The sequence below is a fragment of the Phalacrocorax aristotelis genome, chromosome 6 (genome assembly GCF_949628215.1).
Source record: "Phalacrocorax aristotelis chromosome 6, bGulAri2.1, whole genome shotgun sequence".
NCBI lineage: Eukaryota > Metazoa > Chordata > Aves > Suliformes > Phalacrocoracidae > Phalacrocorax > Phalacrocorax aristotelis.
Genome location: NC_134281.1, coordinates 6,580,105 through 6,593,951, shown reverse-complemented (window position 1 = coordinate 6,593,951; position 13,847 = coordinate 6,580,105). Strand labels below are relative to the sequence as shown.

At 44.9% G+C, this 13,847-nt stretch overlaps 1 protein-coding gene across 8 annotated transcripts in view; it reads right to left on the bottom strand.

Moving 5' to 3' along the window:
* Positions 1 to 309: 309 nt before the first annotated feature.
* FRMD4B (FERM domain containing 4B) overlaps positions 310 to 13,847 on the bottom strand; it is a 136,862-nt gene continuing 123,324 nt past the window's right edge. For 5 of the 8 annotated variants that reach the window (XM_075095687.1, XM_075095682.1, XM_075095685.1 and 2 more), the window contains 9 exons: positions 13,650 to 13,769; positions 12,152 to 12,380; positions 8,878 to 8,934; positions 7,384 to 7,531; positions 6,037 to 6,162; positions 4,067 to 4,872; positions 3,340 to 3,472; positions 2,547 to 2,718; positions 310 to 1,913 (listed from right to left, as the gene is read on the bottom strand). In XM_075095687.1, coding sequence (XP_074951788.1) covers positions 2,577 to 2,718; positions 3,340 to 3,472; positions 4,067 to 4,872; positions 6,037 to 6,162; positions 7,384 to 7,531; positions 8,878 to 8,934; positions 12,152 to 12,380; positions 13,650 to 13,769 — 1,761 coding nt within the window. In that variant the 3' untranslated portion in view covers positions 310 to 1,913; positions 2,547 to 2,576. The remainder of the gene's footprint in view (positions 1,914 to 2,546; positions 2,719 to 3,339; positions 3,473 to 4,066; positions 4,873 to 6,036; positions 6,163 to 7,383; positions 7,532 to 8,877; positions 8,935 to 12,151; positions 12,381 to 13,649; positions 13,770 to 13,847) is intronic. The other 3 variants (XM_075095684.1, XM_075095689.1, XM_075095683.1) reach the window with 2 other exon arrangements.

The window sequence follows — 13,847 nt, the reverse complement described above, 5'->3', positions numbered from 1 at the left end:
CTGCCCCGGGCTGGGGGATTTACACAGCAGCCAAGGCCACTGACCCTCAGCACCCAACCTACCACTGCAGCCAAAAGAAATCAGACCATGGGGATTTACCCTCTCTTACTTTAAAGCCCTGAGATAACACACGCTGCACTTTTCCAAGCACTCAAGTAGAAATAGGAGGAATGCTGAAGTGGTTTTGGTAAGCACACTTTTTAGTTTATTGACCTATACAAAATAATAGGTCTAAAAAATTCAGAAGTAGTAAAAGAATAAGCAAAAAGAGCTTTCGCATTTCTAGAAGGCTATACAAATATGCAAAAACAAGGAAATAAGTTATTTTTTATTTTGTTTTTGTTCGTTTAATTCCAAATCGTGACTCTAATAATACAAACGACTAAGTACCAGCTTAACAAGTGTGTCCTTCTGTATATATTACATGCTCTGGAATACTGGTAAAAAACGTCAAAAATGTGTATCAGAAACTTTTCTATTCACAATATGAACAAGGAGTAACTAATCCTTTGTATAAAAGAAAAAAAGAGCACCATTTTTGGAATCCTGAAGCACAGTACAGCTGAGAAACGAGAGAGATTTTACCGTATGCAAGCGAGTCGTTGGAAATCACACAAGTTAACCCATGCCAATTTGTTCCTACAGATGGATGACGTGAGGTAGGTTTATCCCTCTTAGATCAAGACTGCAGTCACAATTTTTTCCTACACAAATGGTTTCATGAAAAATGTTGTTCTGTCACTTAGTGACTTTGCAACGCACCTGGCAGTTCAGACGACTCGCAGTACAATCCTAATGCCCCTCATTTTAAGGCACCCACGTGGCTGTTTGTGTTTGCATCCACCTTAAAATACTGGCCGTTACAACCAAATTGTTTGCCGTGGGATCGCTGGAGCTCCCCACTGCGGATCCTCGATTCGCTGTGGCAGAGCAAAATGTAATTGTCACCCGATGAACGGGGGTCACTGTGCAGCCACCATGAAAATCTGCCTACTCCTCCGCACAGTGAAGTTGTACCATGGAACGGTCATTAAATGGGAGGTTATTAATTACACTTTATCATGGAAAAGAGAGTTCAAAGTTTACTGCTTCTGTTTCCAAAATCCACAACTGCCTGTAGTTTTACATGACATATTGTGTCAGCAAATTCTTTTCTTTCCAGAACTTGCTTGTGGTGCTAACAAACACTCTTAACAACACCCCAAATACGGATAAACTCATTCAAACCTCCATAATAAAAAAAAAAAAGTCCAGCCTTCCTTCAAGTAGTGTTCCAATACTGATTAAGTCACCCTTTGCCTCACTCACACACACAGTATCCATCCTTCATAAGCTTATGAAAGTCCTTCCAGGTCATCATAAGCCATGGCAGAAGAAATTTTCATTTCTTCTTCTTTCAGACATCAGAATTGTGCTCCTAGAATTCCTGGTTTTTCCATAAGAGTCCCCTTTTCACATTTCTTTTTTCTCTGAGGTTTGCCTTCAACACCTTCCAATCTTCCAAAAAAGTGCTTGCTAAATATAAATACTTCAACCAAGTGCTGCATCTAGTCAGATTCAACCATGGCTTGCCCTTGCTCGTGTAGGCTGTCTGGATTCAGAAAGAAACGCCATTCGTGGTAAGACTTTGTCATTTTGCTACAGTCCCTCTTAATGCTGAATTTAATCTTTCCCAGCAAAACAGCCTGCTTCCTCTTCTGGTTCAGTTTGGAAGTTCCAACCGAGATCTGCCTCGGAGTCACAGCGTCTTGTGCAAGGCACGCAAGGGTACAAACGCGGGGCTGCAGGCAGTCTACACGAGCGTCCCAGGCTTTGAATCCTCGTGCCAGAACAACCTCTGCTCGTTGCTGTGCAAGTCTTCTTCCAACTGGCCCTCATCATCGCCACCCAGCTGGCTCGTCTCTGCATATGCTCTGTAAGAGAGACACGGCATCAGGGATCAGCGGGAGCCGAGGGTCTTCCCCAGACCCCCAAGTGCTGCACAAGCGCACGCAATGGGGCTTGAAGTAATGCTGGCTATTGTGAGTTCACCCCAGCGTAATTTGGATCCAAACACAAACCCTGTTTTCATGCTGTAATTAGTAAAATTGTATGCAACAGGATCTCTGCTGCTCAGAATTGTCAAGACTGTAGGGCCCGTTGATTCCTCCTTTGCCATAATCATGTTACAATAAAAAACCAAGACAGATTAACAATTAGACAAGTGATTCAGAATATGGAAAATTAATAGCTAATAAACCTCATTTAGATAAAGCTGCCAAAATAAGTGGAGTTTTCAAAGCCCAATTATAGGAAATTAAGAATTTAGTAGAAACAGTATTTTTCAACACTGTTACTGTAGATCTTTTAAATCACTGCAATAAAAAAGCCCATGCCATTTAGCTTAGAAACAAGGATCTAGCAGAAGCTTCTATAACTTTTCTTACACTTCAATTTTTTTTAAAAAACAAACAAAATTAAAAATTCAGTAATTTCACACAAGTCAGCCTGGCAGCAAGCACAAACTGCAACTCACAAAGCAGGACACACAAACTTGGGGTACTTACTACAGCTGGCTACCCTTAGTGTAAGCGTACTTAAATGTGATGGCATTTGTGTGGGCAGAGCCAATCCCTGGGACAGGTCATCTCTGTCCTCACTGATAACAGCCGGCATACGATAGCAGGGGGAAGAGACCGAAAACTCCAAGTAGAAGCAGCGAGAGGGTTGCAGGAGTTTCTGCAAGGACAGAGCAGACCCTGGGCTCCCTGCAGACGTCGGGAGAGCCCCCACGAGCCGGGCGGCTCTGCAAGCAGCAGCACATCCCGCCTGGTTCTGGGTTAAGCTCTGCCGAGCGAGATGCGCTACCGCCTTTGAACGCCAGCGCTCAGACTTGAGGCTGGAGAGAGGTGTTTCCTTTCCGTGTTTTTCCAAAAGTTTATCAGCACAGGCTGATCAGCTTCAGAAACACAAGAGGGTGGTGGCCTGCTGGACTGCTGATGGGGTGCAGGAGAGACCTCCTGTCACGGCGGGGTGAGAGGGATTGGGCTCAGCGGGTGCTCTGCCGGCAACACTGCTCTGAGCATCGCAGCTACCGGGGAGTGCAAGACCTTTGATGGTCCAGCATCAGCCAGACGAAAAGGCCATGCAACAAATGAGTTCACCCTTCGCTATGACTGCTTGAATATCGGTGGTACAGGTAAAGGTGGTACAGCTGATCTACTCCACACAGAGCAGACTTGCTCTCACAAAGCCAATTTCAGAATTACTCTTCACCCTGGCCCTTAGATTTTCTCACAAGTTTTAACAGCCTGTGAAATGCAGGAGGAAGGGCAGAAAAGCTTGATATACTCTACTCACCTGCTCTGCAAAGGAAGGTTGCCATAAACATTCCCATAACAGCTGGCATAAGAGGAATGAGACAACGTATCGTAGTCTGAAAGTCCCAGTGCAAGTGGGTTTCGCCAGTTCCCAGCAGTGTTTGCTGAAGATGCTGGAATTAAAAAAAAAAAAAATTACAGCGAATTAGATCTTTCTCCAGCTACACCAGCTGAGAGAAATGAGAGAATTCACATTAGCAATCTCTATGGGTTTCCGCAGGACACACAAGCAGACAATGCAAGCACAAAGTATGATTTACAAGCCCTGTAGGGAGGAAAGCACTGTGTGGGTGGTATTTTAGAGCGAGGGAATCTATTTAAAACGACTTTCTGACCCCTTCAGTGATGCTCATTGCAGTGTATTTTGGAAGCCATCACAGCAACTGCATTTCCACGGCATGAAGTCTTGCACAATGCTTTTAGTTGGTAAACACGCCTGTTTGAAACCCTTACGGCTCTTTGTGCTCCTTTGGACTACTGCGCTTACAAAGAGTAAAAGGTGGTTTTACCCAGACGAGAAGTCAACGAGCAAGTCTCTCTTCCCAGGCATGGGACAAGATCCTATTCAGCTCCCCATCTACCTTTCAGGACAGATTTCTAGCCTTGCTTCTACTCTGCTGACTTCATCGAGGCAGCGGAGGGGGACAGAATTTGATGCACAGCAGGGACTTAGAGAAACACTCAGCGTAGAAGAAATCAGACATTACCCGAAGAGAAAGAAGACACCCGACTGCTAGGAGAGCACGGCACCTGCAGACCAGCAAAGCCCAAACTCCTTTGAGATCCTCTGTCAGACTCAAAGCCTGCCTGCAGGCTATGACCCTGCTCCTTTTGGCTGGAGGCACGCTGGTACCAACCACGGAGATGCTCTGCTACTAAGGCCTTGTGAATGTTTTTGGTTATATGCTCCGTCTTAGCAACTTGCTTCCTTGGAAGCCTTAGCGTTGCATATGGGTTGTGCGGTACTCTGTCCACTTCATCCTCATGGTAAGACCTGAATTCCCTGTAACGGTCATATCCGTAATGTGCCGATGAGCGATAGGAAGGATTGACACTGTACTGTCCCTCAGTATCACTCTCATAAACGTATCCTCCGTTGTAATAAACATCAGATTCGGTGTAGGGGGAATATCCAGAAATATAGTAACTAGAAGAAGTCTTCTCCTGACTTTTGTGGTAGACACCATTGCGGACATCCTTCTGAGCAAGATTTGGCATACTTCCTGAATTTGCAGCAGAAATGTTTTGTTTCTTTGACCGTCTTCGACCCCTGGTCCTGTTGTCGAGCGTCTGAGTAGTGTAATACCGATTGGGAGTAGGTGTCACACAGTAATATTCTGCACTTGACTGGCTAGTGTAGGATGATCCATCATCGAGGATCTCTGTGCTGCTGCTTCGCTGGGACTTTGAGAGGGTGAAGGCTGCCTTTTCAGCTGGAGTCTCGGACAGCAGGTGGGTTTGGGATTCCAGACTTCCGCTGCGCTGCCGACAATGGTGCGGGGAAACATCTGGCCTGAAACAACACAGATGTGGGTTGGTTAAAGGCAGTCACACACAAACATACACACAGCTGGAGAGAGCACGCATGGGCAAGTCAGGCATGCTGCCTCCCCAGTCAAAGCACAATACAAACCCAGCCTAATCTTTCCACAAAGAATATCTGCATTGCAAGAAATCCAGCTTGGCTGAATCTAGATTTGCTGCAACAGCAGACCTCTCATTAAAATCTATCATGGTGAGGAAGGCTAACTTGTGACAGGGATACATGTGCAGCAGAGCTCACAAACTCACATTCTGTAATGATTTACAGGAGGGTGCTCTCGGATTTTAAGTAGATTAAGTCTACACAACTACGTCAGCTAGGAGCAAAACACAGGACGATGGGTTTCCTGTGGCTCTGTCTCTCAAGGCTGCATTACTCCAGCCAACAAACCATGAGCTCTTGATAACATATAAGACTGATAGCATCTCTCCTTCCCCAGCATGGATTCTCAGATGTCTAATAATACAGGTAAGCTCACTTTGCAGCTCTCTTCCCACAGTAAGAGCACTAATTAGGACCTCTCTCCTCTATCTGGCCACTTACTTTTTCAGGAGGTTTGTGGGAACGTTATCCACAGCAGACATCTGTCACCTCACGAACAAGATTGTCTGGGGAGACCCTCTAGCTGATGGACAATACAATATCATAAGCCTCGCTTTGTTAGAAAACAAGGCTACAAAGGAAATGTGAAATAAATTCTTGCTATCTTACAAGTATTTTACAGAAACCTTTTGAACAAGCATTACTTGTCAAAACTCCCTATCGGTACCTACCTGGAAATGACCCTTCTCCTACAGTCTTTCGTGACCAGATAGGCAATATTTGTGTGCCAGCTTCCACCTCACTCCTAATTTTGCAGACACACGTTTGTGTGTGCTGCTATTTGCCCAGGCAGGGTCCGTGCTCACATAAACACCCTCACTCGCCTGTCACAAAGCTGGTGCAGGACTGTGCCAGAAGATGGCGGCTGATATTAACCTTGTGCCTCCAATATCCAAGAAAGGACATTTTGAGAGCCCAACCCTGCTGCAGGGAAAGCTGCACGGCAAAGGACCCTTTGCCCTCTTAACACCACTTGCTTTTATTCTTCTTCTGCTTCAGATGGACATTGCAGTTAAAACAAAGCCCCCTTACTGTAAGTGGCTGCTACTGTAGGCGTTGCGTGTGAGCACGGGGGTTGTAGGCATGCTTCTCCCCCCATGGGGCTGGGGTGGCCGGTCCAGGGTTCGGTAAGGACTGCTGTGAGCCGAAAGCGGGTCCCTGTAATAAAGGAGACAATCCCAGTTAGGTTAAACACCATGCAAGTTGCAGCACAGAGAATACATGCACCCTAAGTCTTGACGAAACAAAATGAAGGACAGAAAAAAAAGGTAAGGGCATAATTGGATGTGTTTCCTTATATAAGGAACAGAATTGGTAAAGAGGAAGAAAAATTCAACCCCTCCGTGTGGTTTGAGGGGTCTTCACAGGATGACCGGTAGGAAAAACTGCTGCCAAAGGACAGAAGTATGAAGCAGAAGAGACAGAGCAGGTAACAGAGAAGCAAAGGAATTGGGTTTTAAAATGAAGCACATCGCAGCTACATGGTTACATATGGCTATAATTCAACTTCTGAACGTCATGTGGAGGAGTGTTCTGCTTATCTTGAGGGACAGATGAGAAAAACACCAAGACATGACATTGCCCATAACTTCAAAACATTTTTAAGCGTGCCTTCAACAGCCTGCTCATGCAAGACATAGTCCAGGAAATACCAAGATCAGTGGGAATCCTTACACTGAGAACAACCAGCACCAGTTCAGACCCTTATAACATGATCACACAACCATCAGCAGAGCTACTGCTATCAATGCGCTCCATGGAACTGTTGTTCTAGCTCAGAAAGTGCCCAAATCCCATGGATATATACAGGAACTTCAGCCAGTCACTGCAGCCGGCACTAAACTAATGACGGTAGCTGGCTGAATCCTAGCAACTCCGCTCCTACACGGAGACTTTCCCATCAGGACTTATGTGAATTCTGCATGCTTTGACAATGTACATGCTGAAATACCGATACCATCAGGAGGGATGGGTTTGGTTTGGTGTTACCTGAAGCCACTAAGCACAGCCATCAGCAAAACTACAAGTTGTTTAATGAATACTAAAAACAAACCACAGAAACAGAGACAAAGAGTGACAGTACTGGTGGGCACGAGCAATTCCTTAAATACAGCCCTTGCTATTAAATTTCTCACCCATCTCGGACCTCTTCACAAAGACTACACTACCCTGCAATTTCGGAGACTGTGACAACTACTTATACACACTTTTGTTACTAAACAGGAAATCTAGCTCCCATCACCAAATCCTGCAGTCACAGAGGAGCGTAGAGGCTGCAGGCTCTGCTGGAGTGCCTGTAGTAACAGGAGTCTTGGCAGGGGCAAGACGGAGCTCATGCCAGCAAGGCAGAGAGCACGGCAGCAGCAAGACGTGCCCTACCTGGAGTGTCTGGTTTCCAAGAGCTGCTCGTTTATGGATGACTTTCTGAGATGAATTCTCTCCACCCCGAGGGACTTTGGTGGAGGAAGCCTTGGAGAAAGCTGCGCAGAGCTGGGTCTCTGTGCTGGCACAGGAAGCGATTCACTGACTGTTGAAAAGGAATATACGTTTTGTTAGCAAAATCCTTGATGTTTTTGCCCTATATGCAAATCTGTGGCCCCTAAGCAGAAACACTTTGCACTACAGAGACAAGGACAGAAGCTGTGAATCTAGAAAGGCTCTCCTGCCTGCACCGAGCTCTGCTCTGCACAGAAAGGACATCTCGGAGGCTTATACAGATCTCAGCAGCACCGACTCCTACGGAGATTACACACAGCTTGGGGCTGTGCCAGATCACAAAGTGGAACTTCCTTGAGAAAACACCTGTTTGCAGCTTTATCCTTCCCAGAGCTGAGCAGGCAAGCTCAGCCTCTGCAAAGGCCAGTTCCTCTCCCTCACCTTCCCACTCTAATTGAAAATGATATCTTAAGAATGCGTTTTGAAATACAACCTAAAAGGCACTGACTTCAAAAGCAAGTGAATGACCAAAGACAACTGACAGACACATTTGGCTGAAGGCAACTGGGAAGACGCTGGTTTGATCCTTGTTTTCACTTTGCGTAGGGCACAGCCCAGGTCCCATCAGAGCCAACAGAAAACTCCAACTGATACATACAAATGTAGGACGAGCACCACAGAGAAGACTTTCAGAAGCCGAAGCCTTGGCTCTACTTCTACTTGTACAAGCAGGAATCAGGTGTAACTCTATTTTAAAGCATCAGATGGGTTGTACAGGTCTAAAACTGGGACAAAGTGAGATCAGAATCAGGCCCTAACTAAAAAGTGAGTAATAATTTAGATAATCTTTGTCCCCAGATTATGATTATCCAGTTTAAGGGAGAGGCAAGCCAAGTCCTTTCCACCTTGTGGAACAGGGCGTGAATGTATGTGTCTGTGGGTGTGTGTGTGTCTGAAATGAGTAAGACGAACAAACACCATACCCATGCAAGATGCAAGCTCACTAGGTAACAGATAAACGTAAACAGATTGTTAGTATCTGTCACCCTTCTACTTTTCTGTAAGTTTTATAGTAGCTGTGAGGACAGAAAGGCTGGGCAAATCCTCCCAGTCATGACTCTTCGAGCCGCTCATCCACCTCTGGCCAGGTCCTAGGGCTGAAGTACTTGTTTGAAATTCAAAGCCTTCAGTTTGCAGGTTGGTCATGTTAAAACCGATCACCTTCTCTAAAGACAACTCAGATCAGCTCACAGAGCAGGAACTTTCAATGTAACTAACCCATTATGTGGAACGACATTCCTGGTTAAGCTCTTTCTTCCTCCCCTATGAAGTGATTCGTCATCGAAAGCCACCAAAGCATTAGGCTAAAGGACATTAAGTCAAAGGAATGTCTCTGAATAGGCATGCTTCATAGGAAGATAAGGATAAGCAACATACCATCATCATAGGTGGTTGTATCAGACAGGGAGCTGCTCTCAGATGGAATTATATCATCTGTGAATAAAAATAAGCACTTTAAGCATAGAAGACCCAACATCAATTTACAAATATCACACACAGTTTATTTTCTACAGCTTCAGAGACAGCTGCTATTTGTTACATTACAATCTGCATGCTTTAGCCCTCAACAGCCTGAAGACAGTCCTGCTTTGCAGTATATCATGACCTAGTTATGCTCACTGCAGTTCAGCAAGCTACCTATGTAATTATCAAAGGAGATTTTTTTTTCAGCTCCAGTGGGAATGAGGCCAAGATTTACAAAGGTGTTTTCCACCCAACTTCCAACAGATCTCACAGGGTGTTTTGGTGCTTCAGTAAGAGTCAGGAGCCTACACAGGCATGTAGGTCTTGGCTGCTAGCATCTAATCTCCTCTAGGTACAGCTGAAATCCCACCAGGAAGGTATGAAATGCCTTTTGAAATTTGGCATTCACTTTTGAATGTTTTATCAGCCTACAAATTCTGTTTCATTTAAATTAATATCAATCCAGAATAATTTAACTTATTTCAATCAAGTTATTCCAAATTCCAACAACACAAGTAACTGCTGTATGGACATTAAATAGACAATAAAATGTAAAGGAAACAGAAAAGATTTGCAAAGTGCTTTACTGCACCTGCCTGCCCGTCCTCTCACCTTGATACTACACACCACCACTCACTCAGAAACAGCCTGTCCTTGCTAAGGTTTAAAACAGACCCAGCAGGGGCACAGAAATGAGTCTGGTGATAAAAAACAGACTAGAGATAATTAACCCAGAGAAAAATCTGTTCTTAGGCCGTTTCTGCCAAGAGGCAACACTGGCGGGGTAAAAAGTCCACATAAACCTCCATGCAGGAGGGAAAGGAAGCAACAAAAGACGACAGTAGCAGCCACTTTGTGTATGACACCTGCTGCTTCCATCAGTCATCATGAGCACATGCGATGCGCATTGCTCTCTTGCTGTCGCGCTTTGCTGCAAGAAAAGGTCTGGTTACAAGAATTTGGTAAATAGAGCAGCTTTTCAAGAACAGCAAAAGATCAGGGCTGGCCCCTGCCCTGAGGCGACTTGTCAGACCACCAAGGATGGGTTGCAGCTCTGCTTGCAACCTGACACTGGGGGAAAGCTTCAGAGGAGCTTATTCACGTGAATTTGACCATGTGGTGGTGAAATATGGAACTGGGCCCAGTGCAAGGAGGAGAAAAACCTACCTAGGGGGAAGAAAAACCTCAAACCAAACCAGTCTAAAGCTATGCTGCTAGATTCACGTGGGGTCTGCAATGCTGACGTACGGGGGAGCTCTGAATTTACATCCCAAATCTGTGCAAAAGGGGAAGAAACTGGGCTACAGAGGAAGCAAAGAAAGCGAGTGGAATATGGGAAGCAGGAGACAGTCCAGTTTGTCCTTCACCTCCCATCCCTTGGGGGCTGCGATGAAAATAGCTATGGTTTTATTCAATAAATCATTGTTACTATTTAACATGTTATTTCCAACAAGTCATTCCCCAAATTCACAGCCGCAAGTAACTCATCATGGCTCAGCTTTCTGAAACTCTGTACATTGAGCCCGAGAGTAGAGTCATCAGTGGTGAAAAGGTTACACGTAAAATCAGTTATTGAAGCAGATGATGGTTTTGCTTCAGGTAAACAAAACTACACTGCACTGCACGAGTCAGGACTTGGATGGGAATGCAGCTAACATTGCTGGCTAAGTATTTGCTGTCTTGCAGTCCCTGCCTCCAGGAAGGGAGACCCTTGTAGACACGGAGTCCAGCCCCTTCTGGCTGTGTCCGCCTTCTCAGACAGCAAACAAGGATGTCATGTATCAAATGTTGCAAAAAGATGGGCTGAATGTGTAAGGACCGACTCCTAAGTTGCTTGTTTGTACAACGGGACAAAAAACTACCTGCATCAACCAGCCGTGACTGTGCATGGATGCTGCCCCACGGGGCTCTCGCTGCTCACTGGCCTCCAGTAGCTTCCTGGCTGTTACTACACACCATGTGTCGCAGGTAATACAGGACCTCCCACAATTAGTATCCAGATTGATGAGCAAGAGACTGGAACTAGCTGGGCCACATTAAACAGCGATCATTAACCTTTCAGAATAAGCACTTTGTGATGATGGATAGCCCAGTGCTGCTGTGGTTTGTGCTGTGTAAGAATCTAAACCAAGCTCTCAACAGCAACGGGGCACGGTGAAGGCTTTCCCAGCAGAAGCCTGGCAGTGCACTGGAGAAGGGTCTCCTCCAGGGAAAACACGTATTGGCAAGAGGTCTCACCTCAAGGATCAGGAAGAGGGTATCAATACAAACAGCAGAAAAATCTTACATTTTCTTTCCCACCTTGCAATTCCCAGGAAAAAAATCACTAACCTCACAAAACAGCATCTCCTCTGGGACAAAGGAGAAAAAAAATCAAACATTAACAATTTTCTACATATATTTTCCACAGAGGTGAGAAGTAAAACACGTCTCAAAACTGTTACTCATTATAGAAACTAGAAGAATCTACAATGCTTAGGAGCTTTTACTACTCCCAAACTCGTTCAGTTGGCTTGGATACTAGCAAGTTTCCATGCTTTATTCTATGAAGCAGCAAGAATCTCACCTCCCTTCTGAAAAAATCACACTTTCAGAATGGAGAGGGCAAGGATATCTGCTTTCACTGTGCTCATCAATGGCAAATGCATATAGTCAAAAACCTGTTTGCCACTACTTGCATTCATAAACTCTTGAACGTTGCTTATGCCTTCCTGGAAATCAGTGATTTTTAATCAAGAGAAAGTCTTTGATCCTTATTCCCTCAATCCTGTAGAAAAACCCACATGCTCTATTTTTGCTAGAACTGAAACATCATGGAAGGGAAGGGAGAGAGATCTTGCATGTGGCAGCTTAGACACACAACTGCACCCAACACGCTATGAATTCAGGCACCACACCAGTTTCAGCCGAGATGTTCCTGCCAGCCTTTCTACACATAGCACCTTCGGTCCGTACCTCGTGCTGGAATGTGTCTGCACTTGCTTCTAAAACTGCAGCTTATTCTGCCCTCAGCCTATAAGTAGTGCACTTATCGTATCAGATGCAGCAATTGCATCTCTATTTTTCTTACTTAACTGCCTTCGAGAAGATAAAAATCATACAGAGGAGATGTAAACAAAACTTGTAAGTGAGCCAAATTACTTTTTTTCCCTGTTTTCATCAGAACACGGGGAATTCTCTTGCTTACCTGGTAGAGTAAGAGTTGATTTCTGGGTTGGTTTTTTGCCACACTTGATTCTATATTCATTTATGGAATTTTCTATCTCTTGCAGCTTTTTTACAGCATCAGCATATTCTTGCTTTCTTTTCTTCTTCACATTTTTGCAGAGGTCTGGCTCACTGGCAAGTTTCTTTGCAGCTTCCACCAGCTTTTGCTGTATGATAAAATTGCTCTCCAAGTCCTGCAAAGCAGGATCCTGCAAATTCATGAGATGAGTTATTTGGTTCTACTCTGGGTAGAAATTATCAATAATGGTTATTTGATAGAAGATCTATTTTTGTGGTAATGAAGTGAAATCTTGAGCACAAAACACAGAAATACCAAAGTTTATAGACAAGACGACCTATGCGTATGAAACCCTTACATCTTTTTTCTCTGACAAGTATAAGATTATGAAATCTCTTGAGAAAGGTCCAAAGTTCTCAAGCCTGGGTGATGTAAAATAGACACCTAAATTCGGGTTTAGACCCTTCTAACCTGCAGGCTGCTAAACCTCCTGTTCCAAGTCCAAGCCTGAAAACGTTCTGTTCAAAAATCTCCTTCTACTTTACAGAAAACAAAATTGGAAATTGAAATCACCATACCTTTGTAACAGGGAGTTGGAGGCTTCAATTAATTGTTTGTAAACAACTTGGAGAGGCTTAGATGAAAGGTGCTGCAGAGGTGCTAAGCAGCACCTTATTAAATCTGGTCAGTAGGATTTTGTTTCAGTAGCATCAGTTTGTTTGCTGCAGACATGGATTATCCCAGTATGGTAACCCAGGGCAGCGAGTTGTTGGCGAAAGACAGATGCAAAGAGCACAACACCTACTTACTATTCAGATGATACAGGTTGTTAACAAACCTCACAAGGAATGAGGGGGAATGGTATGTGTCCAGAAACTGCATAAATCTGAATTACCGTATCTCCTGAGTCAGCCTCTGCCAGCGAAGTTCATATCAGCTTCTTGAGCAATATATAGAGCTTTTACTTAGGTGGAACTTGCATTATGGCAGAGATAAATCTCCTCCTGCTGTCACCTGTCACAAAACTATGCTCACAGACAGATGATTTTGCAAGGGGGACAGTGCACACCCCTGCCACCTTCTGGGTTCAAACACAATCTCAACCTGACACAAATCAATGGTCGTAAAAAGCTCATAGTCATGGGTTGCTGAATGGCATTATGCACCTACTCTTCTCTAATTAGCAGCAAAATGTCCATTAAAATACAAGCAGTGTGGCCAAATCAGAGGTTCGTGTCAGGGGATGTTAAGCCCTTTTAAAACAGGCAACTTCCTCGTCATTTCAAAGGGAGCATGGCTGAAATAAGGGCAGTACCGGTCTAAATTTCCCAGCCTATGCAAGCGACTGTCACAGCTGCCTCCTCTGAAACAATGAGGGAAGAGCTGGATTATTTAACAAGAGGCTTTGGCCACCGGTCTGACCACACCACCTTTGCTGTAAGAACAGTGCAGCACTCACCTCTTCACTCGGAAGCAGGTTGTCATCCAGCTTGAATGTCGTGCCAACACGTCTCCTGACCTGGGGAGGTTCCTCTCCAGCGCTCAGAGGATACTCCTTGGGCATCTTGCCTGTCAGCTCCTGGGGAAGAGAGGGCTCCATGTGAAAGTCTGGAGGGAGGGAAGGGCTCTTGCCCACCCTCACCCCAACGTAAAGTGC